We start from the raw sequence: 20477 nt of genomic DNA on the forward strand, positions 1-20477 counted from the left end.
CATTGGAGAAAGTCTGTGGTGGGAAATAGGGTGTTTGTTCTGGGGATGGGAGATCTAGACTAAGGAAAGAAGGTTCTTTTAAGCAATGGTTCTCAAAAGGTGGTCCCTGGACTAGCAGCATCAGCATTACTTGAGAACTTATTAGAGATGTAAATTCTCTGGCTCCACCCCAGATACTGAATCAGAAACTCTGGGAGTGGAGCCCAGTAATCTAATCTGTGTTTTAACAAGCTCTCTAGATGATGTGGATGTGCGCTCAAATTTGAGGACCACTGCTCTTGAGTTACAAGGTCTACTCTAGGAGTTGGAACTGTGTGTTCTCAGGAATCAAAGGTCCATCCTGGGGGATACGTGGTGGGAGTGGGGAGTATCTCTAGGATGGAGAGGGTCTGTGCTAGTGGACCTCTGGAAGGCTGGAAAGGTTCTGTATCCTAGAATGAGAAAGGTCTGTTCAGGGGAACTGACAAAATCTGCTTTATAAAGTGGGAAGGTGACAACAGGTGATGAGGAAGTCTGACATCGTACATAAAGCCACGGTTTAGGATCACTGAGACCTGGATCTGAATCCCTACATCCATCACACTAACTACGTACTTCATACTTGTACTTAACATTTCTGAGCTTCAGTTCCTTATCTAAAACATGGAAGAATAATACTGACTTCAGAACATTGTTACAAGGACTGGTTAGACGGTTCGTTTAATGGGTATTTATGGAGTGCATTTTCTTTTTTTAATTTTTAATTTTTAATTTTTTTTTTTTTTGGTAGAGATGGGGTCTCCTTATATTGCCCACGCTGGTCTCAAAATCCTGGGCTCAAACAGTCCTCCTGCCTGAGCCTCCCAAAGTGCTGGGATTACAGGTATGAGCCACCACACCCGGTTTGGAGTGCAATTTCTGTGTCCAAGTTCTAGGAACATAGTGGAGAAAGAGACTGGCCCAGCCCTTTACTCAGATATCAACCATAGCTCTATGCTATGTGCCTAGCAGGTAGTAGGCATCCAATAAATGTAGTTTCCCCTCCTTTGCTAAGGAAAGGAAGATTCATCTGGGGGAAGGAAATGAGCCTGAACCATGGTGTGACCTGGGAAGTAAGAATGTATGGTCTATGCAGTGGCATGATCATGGCTCACTGCAGCCTTAACATCCCAGGCTCAAGTGATTCTCCTGCCTCGGCCTCCCAAGTAGCTGGGACTACAGGCATGTGCTACTATGTCTGGCTTATTTATTTATTTATTTACTTATTCATTTAATTTTATTTTTTGAGACAGAGTCTTGCTGTGTCTTCCAGGCTGGAGTGCAGTGGCGTGATCTTGGCTCACTACAACCTCTGCCTCCCGGGTTCAAGCCATTCTTGTGCCGTAGCCTCCAAAGTATTATAGGCATGAGCCACCATGCCCGGCTAATTTTTCTAATATTAGTAGAGATGGGAATCTCGCCATGTTGGCCAGGCTAGTCTCAAACTCCCGACCTCAAGTTATCCACCCGCCTTGGCCTCCCAAAGTGCTGGGATTACAGGCATGAGACACCATTCCTGGCCTATAGTCTATTCTTGAGAATGAAAAATTGTAATCTGCTGAGTGTGGTGGCTCATGCCTGTAATCCCAGCACTTTGGGAGGCTGAGGCCGGTGGATCGCTTGAGGTCAGGAGTTTGAGACCAGCCTGGTCAACATGGTGAAACCCCATCTCTACAAAAAATACAAAAAGTAGTCGGGCGTGCTGGTGTGTGCCAGTAGTCCCAGCTATTCAGGAGGCTGAGGCAGGAGAATCACTTCAACCCAGGAGATAGAGGCTGCAGTGAGCTGAGATCTCGCCACTGCTCTCCAGCCTGGGTGCCAGAACCAGACTACGAAAGAAAGAAAGACAGAGAGAGAGAAAAGAAGGAAGGAAAAAAGGAAGGAAATAAGGAAAGAAGGAAAGAAGAAAAGAAGGAAAAGAAAGAAAAGAAGGATGGAAGGAAGGAAGGAAGGGAAAAGAAAGTTGTGTGCCAAAGAATAAAGCTGGGTGGTATTAAGACATGGAGGTTATATCAGGAGGATGAAGAGCCTGTCTAGAAAACAGAGGGAGACAGTCCATTTGGGAATAAGGTTCTGAGAGGCCCAATTAGCAGGGTGGGTAAAAGCTGGGACTTTGGGGTTCAAGCCCTGCTCTGCCACCAACTATTGCTTAACCTCCCTATGCCTCAGTTTTTCATCTCTAAAGGGGGGTTGTTAAACCTGTCTCATAGGGATATTGTGAAGATTAAATGAGATAATGCCTAGTACAAAGTAGTTAATAAATGCAACTTTTGGGGGATGGGGAGGTCTATAGTAGCTGATGGGAGGTTGACTTGGAGAATGGAGGGTCCATCTGGAGAGTAGGAGGTTGGTCCTGAGGAATGGTGGTGATGGTGGGGCATGGAGTTGGGAGAAGACAGGAAAGACTGGATCCAAACCCCACATAAACCTCACTGTTACAGGGCGGGGCCTAGAGAAATCCTCCAGGGACCACCAGCTTTTAGGGCTGTGGAGAGGTGGTTGGCAGTGGAGAGGTTTGACTGCTAGTAACCTCTCAACTGCTGCAGTAAGGAGAAGCCTCAGCGGTGGCAGTCGCACCAGCAGCCTCAGAGCCTTCCCTCCCATCGTCTCTGCTGTGTGACAGGTGGGAACTTAAAAGCTCAGGTCACGTGTCTTGGCTAGCTAACCTACTTACCCCTTGAAGACATAGTGGCTGGGATAGGCAAGGGCCAAGAGGAATTGGCTGAGAAAGGGGCAGAGCAAGGGAAAGCCCCAAGTATGTTCTGGGGACCTACATTTGAAGTCTTTGGGGGCAAGGGAGAATGTGCAGGTGCATGAGATTCCCGGAGCACTGTCTGCGAGCCCTGTGCATGCCCTGGCACACAGGTCCCTCCAGGATATGGCATGTGCCTGTCTTGAAGGCCTGTATCTGGCTATTTGACTGCAGTCGGAGCAGACTGAGCACTGGGTTCCAGTTTAACTCTGGAGCTGCTGCAGGCTCTCCCAAAGCTGCTGCCATTTCCACTTCTTTATTAGTGTCCTAACCCAGAGAAAGTGTGAATGGGGAAAGGGGAGTATGTTCCAATGTCCCAAGGCTCCTGCTTTTTTGAAAGCCTTTGTACCTAGTTTGGGGATTCCTGGAGGGAGGCCTGCGCTCACGGGCTGGAACTGAGGGAAATTGTTGGGGGGCTGGCATCGTGTGTGAAGACAGACTGACACCTTTACAATCCCTCCACTTCTCCCCACCCCCAACACCGTTGCCTAATCTGTCTTCCCGAGACTTGTCCCCACGGAATGACTCTAGCTCTCCTTTCCTCACTGCCTCCAAGTCGGCCCTTTGCCATCAATCCCCACTCCTGAGTTCACCCCTGCACCCGCTCCGGCCCACGCGCCGCAAGCGCTGCTCTCTCCTTTGCCGTCCTCGCCCACCGCGGGCTGCCAGGCGGCGCGGGCCCTTTAAGAACGGCGGGACCGGCGAGCAGTAGCTGGGAGGAGAGCGCAGTCGCCCCGCGGGCTCGGAGGACACAGCGTCCGGGTCCAGGCTCTGGGAAGCGGGTGTGCACAGCCCAGCGGAGTCGGGGCGCGACCCCAACCGCCTCTCACCATCCTTGCCATCTCCTCCGAGCCGAGGGCCGGCCCTCCTGCCTCGCCTGCCCCGCCCCGGCCCCGCCCCGGCCCGGGCCGCGGGGACCGGGAGCCGGGACGCGAGTGCCGCAGCCCGAGGCAGGTAAGGGGATCCCCGGCTCTCCGTCCCTGGTCCGTGGCAGCGCTGAGCATCCCTGCCCCGCACTGGCCCGGGGGCGCGTCAAGGTGACTAGGCATGCGGGAGATGGGGCGGGGGCTTGAGCCGCCGTGGGGTGCTTAGTTTTGAGTCCGGGTGGTGCGCCTGGCTTTGGGGACAGCCCGGGGCACGCGGGCCCGGGGGTGCCAGCGGGAGGGCCCGGCCTGGGCATCGCGCCAAGGGATGGGGAGTGGGACACAGCTGGAGGCCTGAAGCCTCCTCCTCTCCGCCTTCCCCTGGTCCGCCCTGCACTCATCCTGATACCCCGACCTCCCAGCCGGCAGCCTCCACCGGCTGCCCCTTCTCCCCCGCCCCCTTTCCCTTCAGTCCCCAGGGGCTGCTGGCCTGCGGGGTAAGGAGATTAGAGAAGCCGCGGGGAGGAAGGAGCGATTGAGGGCTTCAGGGGGACGGGCTGGAGCCAGGTTGGAGCTGGGCTGCCCGGGACTGAGCGTCTCCGTGCGGGGAGTGGGGGGCGGGGGCAGAGTGCGGGGCTAACAGTCGCGGATCTGCCCCGAGAAGGAGGTGGGGAGTGGGGGCGGGGGAAGCATTAGAACGCCAGGGAGCTTTGAGCGGGGCTCGGTAGTCTGCCCCAAACTGAGCAGGCCCTCTCCCCGCAGGCCGGCGGCGTGATGGCGGAGAAGGCGCTGGAGGCTGTGGGCTGTGGACTAGGTCCGGGGGCTGTGGCCATGGCAGTGACGCTGGAGGACGGGGCGGAACCCCCTGTGCTGACCACGCACCTGAAGAAGGTGGAGAACCACATCACTGAAGCCCAGCGCTTCTCCCACCTACCCAAGCGCTCAGCCGTGGACATCGAGTTCGTGGAGCTGTCCTATTCCGTGCGGGAGGGGCCCTGCTGGCGCAAAAGGGGTAGGGAACAGCCTGGTAGGGGGAGTCCGTGGGCCCTCTCTGAGTTGCCTCTCCAGAAGCATGAGGCCTGGGTGTCCCATGTTCGGCAAGTCCTGCACCAGTGGGCTCTGTGGAAACACTAAAATCTGGGTCCCAGCCCGTTGCTCACTGCACTGTTGGGGTGTCAGGATCTACTCTCCCCCACACCTGTGAGCACCATGGGATACTGGGTGCAATTGGTTACGGAAGCTTTATCTTCTAAAGGATCCCGTGACCTCTGGTCCTTGAGTGGTCCTTGATGAGTTTTCCTTCTTTTGTTTACGGAAGATTCCTAACTGTGAGGACTAGTATGAAAAAGCAAGGGGCTGTGTCTGCAGGGTTGAGCAATACCCTTGGACCTAATTATAAAGACGTTCTCATTCCTGTCATCTTATTCCATTCTTACCACCGTGCTCAGAAGCAGGGAGGGTGGCGGTTTGGCAGGATAGATGTCATCTCTTTGTTACTAATAAGGAAACTGAGGCCCAGGGAAGTTGAGTAACTTGACCAATGTCACACAGCTAGGAAGTGGCAGAGCTGGGACCAGAAGCCGGGTTTCATTCAGGCTTCATTCAGAAGCATTGTTCTTTTCTGTCTCTTTCCTGTACAGCAATCCCATCACCTCCACCTTCCCACCCATGAGGACAGGTTCCCCTGAACCCTGAGCAGCCCCTGCAGCCCCTACCCTGAGCAGCTTTAGCTGATAATAGGGAAGCTGAGGCTGTTTCCCAGAGCCTGGGTGTGGGCCAGGGGTGGGGCTGGGACATTGTTCTCTGAGGTTTGACAAATAGGTTTGGGGTGCTTCAGAGTAGGGCTGAGCATGATCTTCTCTGCACTCTCCAAACCCTCACTCCCAAGAGTGACCAAAAGGTCACATGACTGAGCCAATGGAAACTGAGGCATCTAGGCTTCCTGCCCAGTGTGCCCTGTCCCTAAGCAGCCTCTTTGAGTCCTGAGACCAGCTCTGGGCAAGGTGATGAGGCAGTTGTTATTTCCTTAGCTCTCTCATTTCCTCATAATTTTAAGAAGAAACTAAGATTGTTTTAAAAATGTGTCTAGACGGGCCAGCTCTGCAGTTGCTTCCACGTGCCAGCCACAGATTGGTACCCTCACCTGGCCCTCCCCTCCTGTTGACCTTGCCAGCCTCATTCTGCTCTACTGGCCATTTTGCCATTTCTTTCATCCGTCATCCCTTTCTCTGGCCCCTGCCCTCCCCTCGATGACTTCTCTTTTCCATTGAATCCCTCTCCCCTTCTTTAGAGGACAGAAAGCAGTTAGGGGTAGGCAGAAAGGAGAGAAAGCAAGGGGGATGGAGAGAGAGAGAGTTCTGCCTTTCCCAAGTAAGGGTTTGTTATTTCCCCTAAATATATATGGCATTTCTTATTTTTTCAAAACAGCTTCCTTTTAATTATTATTAATAATCTCACTTAACATTAATAATAACCTTATTAAGTCCTTGGGAATATATATTATTATCCTTCCTTTATAGATGAGGAGTCAGAGGCCTTAAAGATTAAGTGACTTGACACAATTGCAAAGAGAGCTACTGACGGTGGCAGAACTAGAATACCAGTGTCTCTCCAGCCCAAGGTCCTGGCTGGCCTCTTCTGTGCTGAGCAGTTGTGGGACATGGGTTCCTAGTCACTTATAAGCTGTGTGACCTTGGGCAGGCTGCTTACCCGTTCTTGGCCTTGCTTTTCTCATCTGTAAACAGGGATGATAAGAATACACAGACGTGTGAAGCTCAGCTGAGACGGTATCTGTGAGAGGCAAATGTAAGATGATTTTTGTGTTAGGCATCAGTGTTCAACCAGCTACTGTAATTAATTAAGGGGAAGGTTCGTTGTTACCAGTTTCTTCTCCTGCAAGAGATCACTTCCTGTGAGTGGCTCTGAAGGCAGATGCTGGAGTGCACCACCAAATGTCTCTGACTGATGGTGAGGAGGACTGAGGCAGAGGGCTAGAGCCTACGGCTTCCCTCTCCCAGGAAAGAACTTGCTGTGTGACCCTGGGTGAGTCACTAGATGTCTCTGGTCCCCAGTTGCCTCACCCATGTTGTTAGAGAAACAGTGGAAGCTTTGTAAACCATGGGTACCATCCAGGCAGTTGCTGTGATCAGGACCTGACAGTGGGCAGGAGCTGCTCCCCCTTCTGACGGGAAGCATCCGGAGGGACAGCCGGGCCCAGAACACAGTCTTGGGTGTTGTGGAGGAGGGTTAAATATGCCTTCCCTTCACCGTCTCCACTAAGAACACTAAGGAGGTGAAATGGGGAGGGACTTGGGCTCTGTGGAGGTCAGAGGGGGCGGCAATGAGCAAGGTGCTAGGTAAGGGATCGGCATGTCCTCACCTATGAGGCAGGTCTGCCAGCATCGCAAGCGAGGCCCTCCTTGATGGTTTTATCCTTCTCCTCCACTTCCATGTCTCACCAGGTCACTCCATGTAGGTTCTGCCCTCTGTTCCTTGGATTGTGAGTGTATATACACATCCTTTTATATCACAGAGCTTTTCCTCCCAAAGCCTGGAGGGCCTCTGCTTTCCCTTTGCCTTTTAGAATCCTGCTCATCCTCCAAGGCTTAGCTCAAATGCCACCTCTTCCATAAGGCCAGTCTTGATTTTCCCTTTGCCCCCGCCGACTCACGTCAATTCCATTGTTTTGCATTCTCACAGCACATTTTTTGTACTTCTGTTATAACTCTAATTTTATTTTTCTTCATAGATTTTTTTGTGTCTATCTTACTTAGATTATGACCTTCTTGAATACAAAAACTATGTCTTCCTCAATTTTTGTCCAGTGTTTGGTACAGAGCTTGGTATATAGTAGATATCAATAAGCATTTGTCAAGTAGAATTAATAGTAAAATGTCACTTTTTAATGCATTCTATGTGCCAAGCACTGTGTCATATGTTTTACATATATTATCTCATTGAATCTTTACAACAACCCTATGAGATAGGTACTATCATCCTCATTTTACAGATGAGGGACCTGGAGCTCAGAGAGGTTAAGCAACTTGCCCGAGGTCACACAGCTGGTAAGTGTGGAGCCAGAATTTGAACCCAGATCCACCTGACTCCAAACCGTGCTCTAAATGCATATGCTGCCTTCCAATGAATGAATGAAAGGTGAGATTTTACTGGGCCATGTAGGGGCTAGAGAGACAAGCCTGGTGGGCAGAGAGAGTGCAAAGAAGAAGGCTTTTTCTGAATTAGAGAAAAGCTCTGAGAACTCGCGCTCATGGAACAGACACTTACTGAACATCTACTACAGGCCAGACAGTCTACTGAGATTACCAAGATGAGTGAGACACTGCTCCCAAGGAGCTCACTGACTAAGAGGCTGGGAGAGTGGGGCAAGTGACAGGCACATCAAGTAACAAACATGCTAGGATAGGAGAGGTGCTATGGAAACACAGGGGATAGGCAGCCAGCTCGGGCTGTAGTAGTGGGAAAGTTTTCCTGGAGGGGGCGAGACAGTGGCCGCTGTGATCACAGAAGAGGACCAGGGTCTTCTACAGCTTTGATCCCCTCTCCACACCCATCTATGAGATATGTGGATTTTCCCACGCCCTTCAGAAGAGGATTGTTGCCTCTGGTACTTTGATATTAGCAGTGGTGGTTTCTAGGGGGACGGGATGAGAGGGACGGGTTCCTGCCAGGGCTGTGAGGGTTGTTCCTCCGTCCTAACCCAATCATACTGAATAGGGACTACCTATTTCATTGATAGCCGTGGCTGCTCCTAAGAATTCTGGGGGTACCTCTGTTCACTGCAGCCTGACCAAAACTTCCTCCTCTCCTCACTGCAGGTTATAAGACCCTTCTCAAGTGCCTCTCAGGTAAATTCTGCCGCCGGGAACTGATTGGCATCATGGGCCCCTCAGGGGCTGGCAAGTCCACGTTCATGAACATCTTGGCAGGATACAGGTAAGAATGAGATGGGTGGAATGGGGGCAGGACTCAGGAAGAAGTATCCCTTGGGGAACACAGAAGGTATTCTGAAGTGGCTTTGACCCCCATCCTCAACCCACATCCCTGCAGGGAGTCTGGAATGAAGGGGCAGATCCTGGTTAATGGGAGGCCGCGGGAGCTGAGGACTTTCCGCAAGATGTCCTGCTACATCATGCAAGATGACATGCTGCTGCCGCACCTCACGGTGTTGGAAGCCATGATGGTGAGGGCTGAATAGTCCCCTCCTCCCAGCAACCCCCTCTGTCTGCTGTCCCCACCTTCCCCATTGGCGGAGAGGTCAAGGCAGAGCTCCCTCCCACACATACTTCTCTCGCTTACTCTCTGGACCCCAGGTCTCTGCTAACCTGAAGCTGAGTGAGAAGCAGGAGGTGAAGAAGGAGCTGGTGAGTGGAGAAGGGAGGCAGCGGCACCACTCCCTTTTGTGGTGCTGCTGAGCTCAAGGCCCCGAGCTGGGGGTGGGAGAGTGGTGGCCTAGGCCGAGACAATGGACTTAAGGGAGATGCTTTTTGAAACTGGGGTGGTGCCTGGGGGAAGCAGAGACTCCGAAGCTGACCTGGCATGGGTGGGGCGGGGCCAGGTGACAGAGATCCTGACGGCACTGGGCCTGATGTCGTGCTCCCACACGAGGACAGCCCTGCTCTCCGGCGGGCAGAGGAAGCGTCTGGCCATCGCCCTGGAGCTGGTCAATAACCCGCCTGTCATGTTCTTTGATGAGCCCACCAGGTAGTTCTCTTCACCCTTTCCCACCAGGATACCCCTCTCCTCTCGGCCCTGAGCCAGGGCTGGAGGCTGTATCTTCTCCATGATCCAGAGCTTCTGTTCACATCCTCCTGGGGCCAAGATAAGGGCTTCTTCCTCATCTCCATCCTTGCCAAATCTGTTGCTGTGAGTGGCCCCATCCTTCATTCGGGCAGAGATCCAGATGTCCTCCCTGATTGACACCTCCCTCTCCAGTCACCCTCGGCCATCAGTCACCAAGTCCTATTGATTCCACCTCCTTTTGATATCTCTCAGATTTGCCCTGCCCCATCTCTAATGTTGATGTTAAATTCAGGACAGCAACAGATTCTTATCTCCTTGTCTCCAGTGTCTCCCAGTCAGTCCTTCCTCCAAACTGCAGCTAGAGTGAACTTTCTTTTACTTTTTTAAGACGGAGTCTTGCTCTGTCAACCAGGCTGGAGTGCAGTGGTGCAATCTCAGCTCACTGCAACCTCTGCCTCCTGGGTTCAAGCGATTCTCCTGCCTCAGTCTCTTGAGTAGCTGGGATTACAGGCACATACCACTATGCCCGGCTAATTTTTGTATTTTTAGTAGAGACGGGGTTTCACCATGTTGGTGAGGCTGGTCTTGAACTTCCGACCTCGTGATCCACCCGCCTTGGCCTCCCAAAGTGCTGGGATTACAGGCGTGAGCCACCACGCCTGACCAGAGTGAACTTTCTAAACACAAGTCTGCAGTGCTCACTCCCCTGCTTAAAACATGCAGTGTTTCCTGTCCCACTTGTCCTCAAAATAAAGTCAGGTGACTTACAAGGGCCTGGTCTGAACCTACTTCTCCAGCCTCATGTCATGTACTTTATGCTCTAATAATACTGAGTTGCTTATAATTCCCTGGTCAAGCCACGTGTTCCATGCCTCTAAGCTTTGCTCATGCTGTGTCTTCTGCTGGAATGCCCTTCACCACTGTGCCTCCCCTCTTCCCTTCACCTGCTTAGCTCTTACTCCAGGGCTCGCTCAGGAATCTTCTCTGACTACCCTCCAACACCTGATACAGCTGAGCTGAATCCTCCCCCTCTTTCACCCAGTGTTGCTACAGCACTTTCCACATTACCCAAAATCATCTGTGTGCTTGTCTCTCTCTCCTTCCAGACCAGAGTCTATGTATTATTTATGTATCATTGTAATCCCAGTGCCTGGCATACAACAGATCCTCAATATATGCTTATTAAACTGAACCGTGCTCTGGGCTTCTGGGTATACCTCCAAGTGCCTGAACAGTAAAGGATACAGATGTGGCCAGAGTGCCCTCTTCCTGCCAGCTTCATCCCCTTCACAGCAGCTGCCCCACCCCAGACACTCCCTTCTTTTGGCCTCACCCACCTCACGTGGCCCCCTGGTGGCCTCTCTCTGGACAGTGGTCTGGATAGCGCCTCTTGTTTCCAAGTGGTGTCCCTCATGAAGTCCCTGGCACAGGGGGGCCGTACCATCATCTGCACCATCCACCAGCCCAGTGCCAAGCTCTTTGAGATGTTTGACAAGGTGAGTGTCTCCAGGCCTCAAGGAGGATTGGCTTGAGATGGAGGGGTGGAAGGGGGTCAGTAGGGGTGCCTGGCCCACTGCTCCTTCCTTACCCTTCTCTTTCTGCTGCAGCTCTACATCCTGAGCCAGGGTCAGTGCATCTTCAAAGGTGTGGTCACCAACCTGATCCCCTATCTAAAGGGACTCGGCTTGCACTGCCCCACTTACCACAACCCGGCTGACTTCAGTGAGTGGGGGTCTTTTGGTAGGGGCTGGGAAACAGCAGCGGGCCAAACCTGGAGGCTCTGCACTCAGGCCTTCTAGGGATAGGGACCTCACCGTTGCCTACCTTCCCCACACACCCAAGGCGGGACTGACTTGCCCTTGGGAAGTGAGGATGAATCTAAACTGAGCTCTCCACTCTGTGTCCCCAGTCATCGAGGTGGCCTCTGGCGAGTATGGAGACCTGAACCCCATGTTGTTCAGGGCTGTGCAGAATGGGCTGTGTGCCATGGCTGAGAAGAAGAGCAGCCCTGAGAAGAACGAGGTCCCTGCCCCCTGCCCCCCTTGTCCTCCGGTAAGTAGGGGTGGAGAGGGCAGAGAGGGCATAGTTGGGGAGGGGAGACTGGGCCATGGACAGTGGCCCTGTCAAAGAGGCTGTTCCCTGGAGGCATTGCAACCATTGGGTACTAGGAAGAACCTAGGACTTGGAATCGACCTACTGTGAACAGCACCGTGACCTTAGGCACCTTATTTAACCTCCTTGAGCTCCAGTTTCCTCATTCACGTATTCATTTGGCAAGTTCTTGTTGAGCAGCTACAGTGTGCTGTCCTTGGTCCTGGCATAGTGTTCATCTGGTAAGCAAGATCAACATGGTCCCCAGCCTTGTGGCCAGTGTGACTTACTGTTCTCTCTAACTTAGAGATGATGATACTTACCTCACAGGGTGATTGGGAGGACTAATCACATAATCACATAAAGCTCTTAGCACTGTAGCTGGTACAGCAGGCATCTGCCCGGTGCTAGTTGTTTTCCTTAAATGAGACACTATAACCCCTGAAAACCAGATTGGTTAGTTTTTGTTGTTATTGTTGTCATTATCATCATTATTAAATAATATTACTATAAAATGAGTGGCATAAAGGGATTATACCCTTAGAGTGAATATGTTGTGACGGATTAAAGAAGTAATCCAGGCCGGGCGCGGTGGCTCAAGCCTGTAATCCCAGCACTTTGGGAGGCCGAGACGGGTGGATCACGAGGTCAGGAGATCGAGACCATCCTGGTCTACACGGTGAAACCCCGTCTCTACTAAAAAATACAAAAAACTAGCCGGGCGAGATGGCGGGCGCCTGTAGTCCCAGCTACTCGGGAGGCTGAGGCAGGAGAATGGCGTAAACCCAGGAGGCGGAGCTTGCAGTGAGCCGAGATCGCGCCACTGCACTCCAGCCTGGGCGACAGAGCGAGACTCCGTCTCAAAAAAAAAAAAAAAAAAAAAAAGAAGTAATCCATCTGTTATTAGCCACCATGGTGTCCATTACTTTCTTTCCATCTCCTCCCTCCCAAGTTTTTGCCCCGTCTTTGTGTCTGAATCTCACTCTGATTCACACCCCAAGCCTGGCTTTCAGGAACACAACTTAATGGTGGAAGATTCTCTGTAGACTTGGAGGACCCCGGCCCTGGGGAAGAGCTCTGAGGTTTTCCATTCACTGAGCTGGGGGTTCTGTGGGTGAATGGGGTAGGCTCACCTGATCCCGATCCAATTTCTTCTTCCCAGGAAGTGGATCCCATTGAAAGCCACACCTTTGCCACCAGCACCCTCACACAGTTCTGCATCCTCTTCAAGAGGACCTTCCTGTCCATCCTCAGGGACACGGTGAGGCGTCAGGCTAGGGGAGAGGAGGCTGGCACAGGCCTGACCTTTTGGGCTGTAGGATCCTAGCAGCTGAGATGGGAATGGGGACCCTCCCTCATAGCCCCACAATGTGCCTGTGGGTCTCTGTGCCTGTGAGGGCAGCTCCGAGATCCTACCCTGCTCTGTGGCTTGCCCTGGCCTGTAACACATCCCTCTCCTGGTGATGACCCCTCCCAAGGTCCTGACCCACCTGCGGTTCATGTCCCACGTGGTTATTGGCGTGCTCATCGGCCTCCTCTACCTGCATATTGGCGACGATGCCAGCAAGGTCTTCAACAACACCGGCTGCCTCTTCTTCTCCATGCTGTTCCTCATGTTCGCCGCCCTCATGCCAACTGTGCTCACCTGTGAGCTGAGCTGCCCTGGGCATGGGGCAAGGGCGTGGGTGCTGGGGCTTGGGGCAGGGTGTTGGCTGGCTGTGCCTAAGCAGCCTGTGTCCTCAGTCCCCCTAGAGATGGCAGTCTTCATGAGGGAGCACCTCAACTACTGGTACAGCCTCAAAGCGTATTACCTGGCCAAGACCATGGCTGACGTGCCCTTTCAGGTGGGCCTCTTCCTCCCCCCTGCCCAGTGCCTCCATCTTGTTTTGCTCCTTCTGTCCTTGCTTTCTTGCCTCCCTCAAACTTGTCACTTTCCTTCCTTTGCTGTCCTACTCACTTAGCAAATAGATGGTGAGTACCTATCATAGGCCAGGCTCTGTACCAGGTCTCAGGGATATAGCAATGAACTAGACTGATGTAGTCTTGACCACGTGGAACTTATGTTTTAATGAGAACAATGGACAGCGAACAGAAAACGATGAAAATAACCCTCTAGGGCCGGGCGCGGTGGTTCACGCCTGTAATCCCAGCATTTTGGGAGGCCAAGGCTGGAGGATCACTTGAGCTCAGGAGTCTGAGACCAGCCTGGGCAACATGACGAAATCCCATCTCTACTGAAAATACAAAAATTAGTGAGGCATGGTGTTGTGCACCTGTAGTCCCAGCTACTGGGGGCAGTGGGGGTTGGAGGGCGGTGTTGAGGTGGGAGGATTGCTTGAGCCCGGGAGGCAGAGGTTGCAGTAAGCCTCCAGATTGCGCCACTGCACTCTAGCCTGGATGAGTTAGTGAGAGGCCCTGTCTCAAAAAAAAAAAAAAAAAAAAAAGAGGAAATAGCCCTACAAATGACTCTGTAACTCTTATTAGGGGCGGTCGACAGTGGTGTACTCTCTGGCTCTTACTGCCACTTGCTACCTGCAAGATCTTGGGCAAATCACTCTCTTTGCTAAAGTGTCCCCATCTATAAAGTGGAATGACAATAGTATCTACCTCAGGATTGTTAGAATTGAATGAGTTAATGTATATAAAGAACTTAGAATAGTGCTTGGCACACACAAAGTGCCAAATAAATGTTAGCTAGTTGTTACTGCCAATACCACCCTGTTCCAAGCATCAGGGCCACCAGTAATCCACAGGGTGCATTTGTGCAAATTAGAAAAAGGTGCCACTTCCTCAGGGTGGACAGCGTAACAGGATGCTTGGCTTAATAAGAAGAGCACGAGCTGGACCTTTGGCCTTTGGTTGGCTCTTGGTTAGATGCCCTTGAGCAGGGGATGACTGTATTTAGTAGGCTCAGACCCTGCCCTCTAGGAGTTGGTAGGTCATGGGGGAACAAAATGACTCTCCTATGGAGAGTTAATTAATTAACAATATAATGAATAAGTTGGTCCAGGTGGGAAGGACTTTACGCGCTCAGGAAAGGGAAAAATCACCGTGCCTGAAGCAGTCACGGTGGACCCAACGGAACACGTGAGACAAGATAAGTGAGGGTCATATGGCCAGGGAGGAAGGGGACGTGTGTCAGTCTGGGGGACAGCTTGAACAAGAGTGTGGAGGCAGGATGGGCACCTGGGAATAGGTATTCTAGAGGCCCAGGCTTGGGTGGAGTGGAGATCTTGGCTGCTGCACCCCTGGCTTGAAGTCCACTGCCCAGTCCGTGCCCACTCCCCAGGTGGTGTGTCCGGTGGTGTACTGCAGCATTGTGTACTGGATGACGGGCCAGCCTGCTGAGACCAGCCGCTTCCTGCTCTTCTCAGCCCTGGCCACCGCCACTGCCTTGGTGGCCCAATCTTTGGGGCTGCTGATCGGAGCTGCTTCCAACTCCCTACAGGTGGGAGGCCGGCAGCTGGGGATTCCCAAGGTGGGAGGAGGTCTTGTGGGAGGAAGCAGGGCCTGGTGCAAGGGGTAGGGTGGAGCTCTAGGAAACCTGGGTTTGTCCTGGTCACCCCTATGATGGCCTGGCCCCCTCTCGTCCCCTCTAGGTGGCCACCTTTGTGGGCCCAGTTACCGCTATCCCTGTCCTCTTGTTCTCCGGCTTCTTTGTTAGCTTCAAGACCATCCCCACTTACCTGCAGTGGAGCTCCTATCTCTCCTATGTCAGGTCAGTACCCCTGCCCTCCTCATTCGCCTCTGCTTCTCCCTGGAGGAGTCCATACCCAGGACTTCCTGGGTTGTGCCAAGTCTGCTGCCTGTCCCATTATCCTTTGGGCACGGGCATCCTGGCTGCACCCCAGGGATGAGAGCATTGCAGCTGGGCTCTGGCAGTTTTCTCAGAGAGCAGGGACCCTGTGTGCTGTGTCCTGTCTGATATCCTTGCCTGCCTAGGTATGGCTTTGAGGGTGTGATCCTGACGATCTATGGCATGGAGCGAGGAGACCTGACATGTTTAGAGGAACGCTGTCCATTCCGCGAGCCACAGAGCATCCTCCGAGCGCTGGATGTGGAGGATGCCAAGCTCTACATGGACTTCCTGGTCTTGGGCATCTTCTTCCTAGCCCTGCGGCTGCTGGCCTACCTTGTGCTCCGTTACCGGGTCAAATCAGAGAGATAGAGGCTTGCCCCAGCCTATACCCCAACCCCCGCAGCAGGAAGGCCCCAGCCCCAGCCCTTTGGGACTGTTTTAACCTTATAGACTTGGGCACTGGTTCCTGGCGGGGCTACCCTCTCCTCCCTTGGCTCCTCCACAGGTTGGCTGTCGGACAGCACTCCCAGCCTGGGCTCTGGGAGTGGGGGCTCCAGCCCTCCCCACCATGCCCAGGAGTCTTCCCAAGTTGATGCAGTTTGTAGCTTCCTCCCTACTCTCTCCAACACCTGCATGCAAAGACCACTGGGAGGCTGCTCCTTCCTTCCTGCCCATGGCACCCTCCTCTGCTGTCTGCCTGGGAGCCCCAGGCTCTCCAGGCACCCACTTACAACTGACCAAAGTGGCCCCCTCTGGGGGTCCCCACCACACAAGTGTTTATAAACTGGGCTGCTATAAGGTTGGAGTTCCAGGGCTGGGCCCTGGTGGGGTCCCCTGGAAGTCCCATTATGGACGTTGAAATGGACAGGGAAGGACTCTGGAAGTCTCTTCCTCCTCCTCCCCTTCTCCCTACCCCTAGACCCTGGCTGACTTGGACAATCTGCTAGGACAGAAGCTGGATTTTCTGTCTAGGTCACTACTCCCAATCCTGGGGATTGGAGAGGCCTGGGGCTGCGGGATGCCCCGTCCTCCTCCCCATCACCTTTGGTGGGAGTAGGGCCTGGTGGCACCTGTGCAATAATGTCTGTGTTTCTCTCCCACCTGCCACTGGAACTGGAGAATGCACTTTATTCTGGGGGGTGAGTGGGGGAAGACCCAACCCTCCTTTCTCGCTGCCCCTGATACATGCACGGTCTCGTGATGCTCCCTCCCTCTCCGGAGTGACAGGCACATACATGCGAACAGGCCATCTCAGCCCTACACACTTGCCATCCTCTACAGTGCAGAGGAAGAGTGATGGTGGCATGCTGGTGGTGGCGGGAGGACAGTGCCAACCTCCTCCTGGGGATCCCATGGTGGAGACTCTAAGGATAAGGCTGGTGCTGCCCAGGGTGTCTACAGGACCTGCAGGTGTCTACCCCCAAGTCTTCCCTCCTCCCGAGCCAGGGGTGGCACAGGGCACTAGATCCCTGGAGTTCAGGACCCAACACAAGCACAAGCACGGGCATAAGTTGGCCTTGGCCACTGCCACCCATGGCCCTCCTTTTGTGCTCCATGCTGGCATCTTCACTCCCCTACCCCTTCCCCAGTCACTGCTGTACATTCAAACCCCTGTCCGTGTCCCTCCACCGTTCCTATCAGCAGGTGGCCCCTGGGCATCAGAACAGCCTGCCTTGGGCACCAGGTGGCAGACACAGAGCATGTCTGGCTTTCCTGGTGGGTCCAGGTTCATTCTGTTTCTTGTTTCCCCTCCCCCAGGGCTCATTTCCCTCCTTTTTCCTGTATACATCCATGTCTACCTCCTCTCACCCTGCCACAGATTCTTCCTATCACACAGAGATGCCAGTTGTATTCGTGGGATTTCACCCATTATTAATAAAACCTATATTTATACAGTATGTAATGTGTAAATGTGTGTGGATCTGCCTCCTGGCACTGTGCGCTGCAAGGGGATCTTCAAAGCATTTGGCAAGATGCTTGTCGGCCGTAGGGAGTCTGTGGCAGGGGATAGTAGGTCCTAGGTACATGTCAAGCTAGTGAACATGTAGCTTAAGAAATATTTGTAGGCCGGGCGCGGTGGCTCAAGCCTGTAATCCCAGCACTTTGGGAGGCCGAGACGGGCGGATCACGAGGTCAGAACATCGAAACCATCCTGGCTAACACAGTGAAACCCCGTCTCTACTGAAAAATACAAAAAACTAGCCGGGTGAGGTGGTGGGCGCCTGTAGTCCCAGCTACTCGGGAGGCTGAGGCAGGAGAATGGCGTAAACCCGGGAGGCGGAGCTTGCAATGAGCTGAGATCCGGCCACTGCACTCCAGCCTGGGCGACAGAGCGAGACTCCGTCTTAAAAAAAAAAAAAAATATATATATATATATATTTGTGCCGGGCGCGGTGGCTCAAGCCTGTAATCCCAGCACTTTGGGAGGCCGAGACGGGCGGATCACGAGGTCAGGAGATCGAGACCATCCTGGCTAACACGGTGAAACCCTGTCTCTACTAAAAAGTACAAAAAACTAGCCGGGCGAGGTGGCGGGCGCCTGTAGTCCCAGCTACTCAGGAGGCTGAGGCAGGAGAATGGCCTAAACCCAGGAGGCGGAGCTTGCAGTGAGCTGAGAACCGGCCACCGCACTCCAGCCGGGGCGACAGAGCGAGACTCCGTCTCAAAAAAAAAAAAAATATTTGTGTTGCTGGGCGCGGTGGCTCATGCCTGTAATCCCAGCACTTTGGGAGGCCGAGACGGGCGGATCACGAGGTCAGGAGATGGAGACCATCTTGGCTAACACAGTGAAACCCCGTCTCTACCAAAAATACAAAAAAATAGCCGGGCATGGTGGTGGGCGCCTGTAGTCCCAGCTACTCGGGAGGTTGAGGCAGGAGAATGGCATGAACCTGGGAGGCAGAGGTTGCAGTGAGCTGAGATTGCACCACTGCACTCCAGCCTGAGCAACAGAGTGAGACTCCATCTCAAAAAAAAGAAAAAAAAAAAAAAGATAAAAATATTTGTGTCATGCTTTCCATTTCACAGAGGCTTCACTTTCATTATCTCAAGGGAGTCCCATGCTGCCCCTGCACCATCCTTGTTTGTAGGTGAGAGAACTGAGACTTGAGTTAAGGAACCTACCCACGGGCCCTCAACGAATGGAGGAGGAGTAAGGCCTGGAGACCAGATCTTCTGCCTCCGTAGTCCTCGTTCTTGGCATTGGTCAATGACATTCGTTCATGGTGGACCCACATGCTGTGTGGGGAGCTGTGTGTCTGTTGCATGGGCGAGTTCTTGCCCAAATGATGCCTGGCTCTGTGTTCAGGACTCACTGAGCCCTGGGTGTGCCTGCAGGGGTGGCATGTGTTAATGGTTCTGGAGGGCAGTGAGAAGCAGGAAAGACCCTGGAGCCCCATCGCTAGGATGGGCGTGGTGGGGACCTCACTGGGCTTACTCGCCTTTCCCCTTTGCTTCTCCTCTTCTGTCCACCCAGCCACCCTTGCCGGGGCTGAACTGTCAGCCACCAGGAATACAAATGGGTTTGCTGACTGGGGGTTTGAATCAGGCAACTGTCCAGAAGTTCTTGAGGGCTGGGGGCAGGACGACCCAAGAAGCAGCACACTGACTCACCCTCTTCTCTCCTGGGCCTGCTGCTTGGGGACTGAAGGAAATGACTAGTATCAACCTGCCAGCTGCCTGGAACACCCTAGTGCCACACGTAGACTTAAGTGACCCAAACTAAACTAGAGTCCAATTTATGAGTGGTTGGGTGCTCACCTGGAGATGAATGACTTTTTTTTTTTTCTTATGGAGGTTTGTGATGGGAGTGGAAAGCATGAAGAAGTCTGAGTTCAAGCTGCTGGAATTCTAGTTAGATTTAGAGGGCATTCTGGGTGCCACCTTCTCCCTGGAGTGATGCCAAGAGATGGCTTTTGATATATCAAAGGGCATGAAATCCCACCACTAAATAATCTTTTTTAAGATTCTTATTGTACTCTCTCCATTTTTCTTTTTTATTTAAAGACAGGGTCTCACTCTGTCACCTAGGCTGCAGTGCAGTGGTACAAACATAGCTCATTGCAGCCTTGAACTCCTGGGCTCAAGGGATCCTCCTCCCTCAGCCTCCTGAGTAGCTGGGACCATAGGTGTATGCCACTATTCCCAGATAATTTAAAATTTTCTTTTTTTTGAGACAGAGTTTCACTCTCGTTGCCCAGGCTTGTGTGCAATGGCGTGATCTCGGCTCACCACAGCCTCCGCCTCCCAGGTTCAAGCGATTCTCCTACTTCAGCCTCCCGAGTAGCTGGGGTTACAGGCATGCACCACCACGTCCAGCTAATTTTGTATTTTTAGTAGAGATGGGGTTTCTAATTTTGTATTTTTTGTATTTTTGTATTTTTTGTAAACATGTATTTTTTGTAAACATGTAAACATGTAAACATACAAAAAGCTAATTTTGTATTTTTAGTAAACATGGGGTTTCTCCATGTTGGTCAGGCTGGTCTCCAACTCCTAACCTCAGGCCTAATTTTTAAAATTTTTTAAATGTAGAGATGGGGTCTCATCATGTTGCCCAGGCTGGTCTCCAACTCCCGGCTGAAACATTCCTCGCAGCTCAGCCTCCGAAAGTGTTAGGATTACAGGCATAAGCCACCATGCCCGGCCCTCTTTCTCTTTTTAAAATGTAAATACTAGGGCATGGCATGGTAGCTCACACCTGTAATTCCAGGACTTTGGGAGGCCAGCCTAGGCAACACAGTGAGGCCCCATCACTACAACTCTCTATCAAAACAAACAAACAAACAATTAGCTGGGCAAGGTGGCAGTGCTTGTAGTCCTAGTTACTTGGGAGGCTGAGGTGAGAGGATCACTTGAGCCCAGGAGTTTGAGATTACAGTGAGCTATGATTGTGCCACTGCACCCTAGCCTAGGTGACAGAGTGACACCCTGTTAAAAACAAAACAAAACAAAACAAAACAACAGTAAATACTTCTGAAAGGGTTAAACACTTATAGATTCACACATTTACAAGTTCCTGTGGGAGCTAATGAAGGCCATTGGCCTTCCAGAGCCAGCAAAGGCCATGCAGGCACAGATAACATTTGTAGAGTGGCTCACATATTTGCTGAGAGCTCTTTTGATTCCCACAGCAACCCCATGAGACTGCTAGGAAGAGCACTATCATTTCCTCCTTTTATAGAAAATGAGTCCG

The 20477-nt window shown here is 52.5% G+C and overlaps 1 protein-coding gene across 5 annotated transcripts; it reads left to right on the forward strand.

Annotated features, from left to right (window-relative positions):
* The first annotated feature begins 3460 nt into the window (after positions 1-3460).
* Positions 3461-17194, forward strand: ABCG4 (ATP binding cassette subfamily G member 4). 5 transcript variants are annotated; one of them, XM_033205858.1, is made up of 15 exons: positions 3490-3807; positions 4396-4645; positions 8469-8586; positions 8701-8833; positions 8964-9014; positions 9209-9354; positions 10766-10889; positions 11001-11115; positions 11303-11445; positions 12647-12745; positions 12963-13131; positions 13228-13328; positions 14774-14932; positions 15084-15202; positions 15427-17194. In XM_033205858.1, the coding sequence occupies exons 2-15, from the start codon at positions 4408-4410 to the stop codon at positions 15650-15652; spliced, it is 1941 nt and encodes a 646-aa protein (XP_033061749.1). In that variant the 5' UTR covers positions 3490-3807; positions 4396-4407; the 3' UTR covers positions 15653-17194. The 5 variants fall into 5 exon arrangements, with proteins under 5 accessions (XP_033061747.1, XP_033061748.1, XP_033061749.1 ...); XM_033205859.1 differs by having other exon boundaries at positions 3502-3724; XM_033205856.1 differs by having other exon boundaries at positions 3461-3807; positions 12963-13328; positions 15427-17181.
* Positions 17195-20477: the final 3283 nt, after the last annotated feature.

The sequence above is a fragment of the Trachypithecus francoisi genome, unplaced genomic scaffold, assembly GCF_009764315.1.
Source record: "Trachypithecus francoisi isolate TF-2019V2 unplaced genomic scaffold, Tfra_2.0 Lachesis_group8, whole genome shotgun sequence".
NCBI classification, from domain to species: Eukaryota; Metazoa; Chordata; class Mammalia; order Primates; family Cercopithecidae; genus Trachypithecus; species Trachypithecus francoisi.

What these genes read in the sequence shown, in the direction of transcription:
- ABCG4 (XM_033205856.1), top strand. Translation starts at nt 4,408, where the DNA reads ATGGCGGAGAAGGCGCTGGAGGCTGTGGGCTGTGGACTAGGTCCGGGG. An exon ending in TTCTTTGATGAGCCCACCAG is followed by an intron (nt 9,355 to 10,765) that starts GTAGTTCTCTTC and finishes CTCTCTGGACAG; the next exon opens with TGGTCTGGATAGCGCCTCTT. An exon ending in CCACAACCCGGCTGACTTCA is followed by an intron (nt 11,116 to 11,302) that starts GTGAGTGGGGGT and finishes CTGTGTCCCCAG; the next exon opens with TCATCGAGGTGGCCTCTGGC.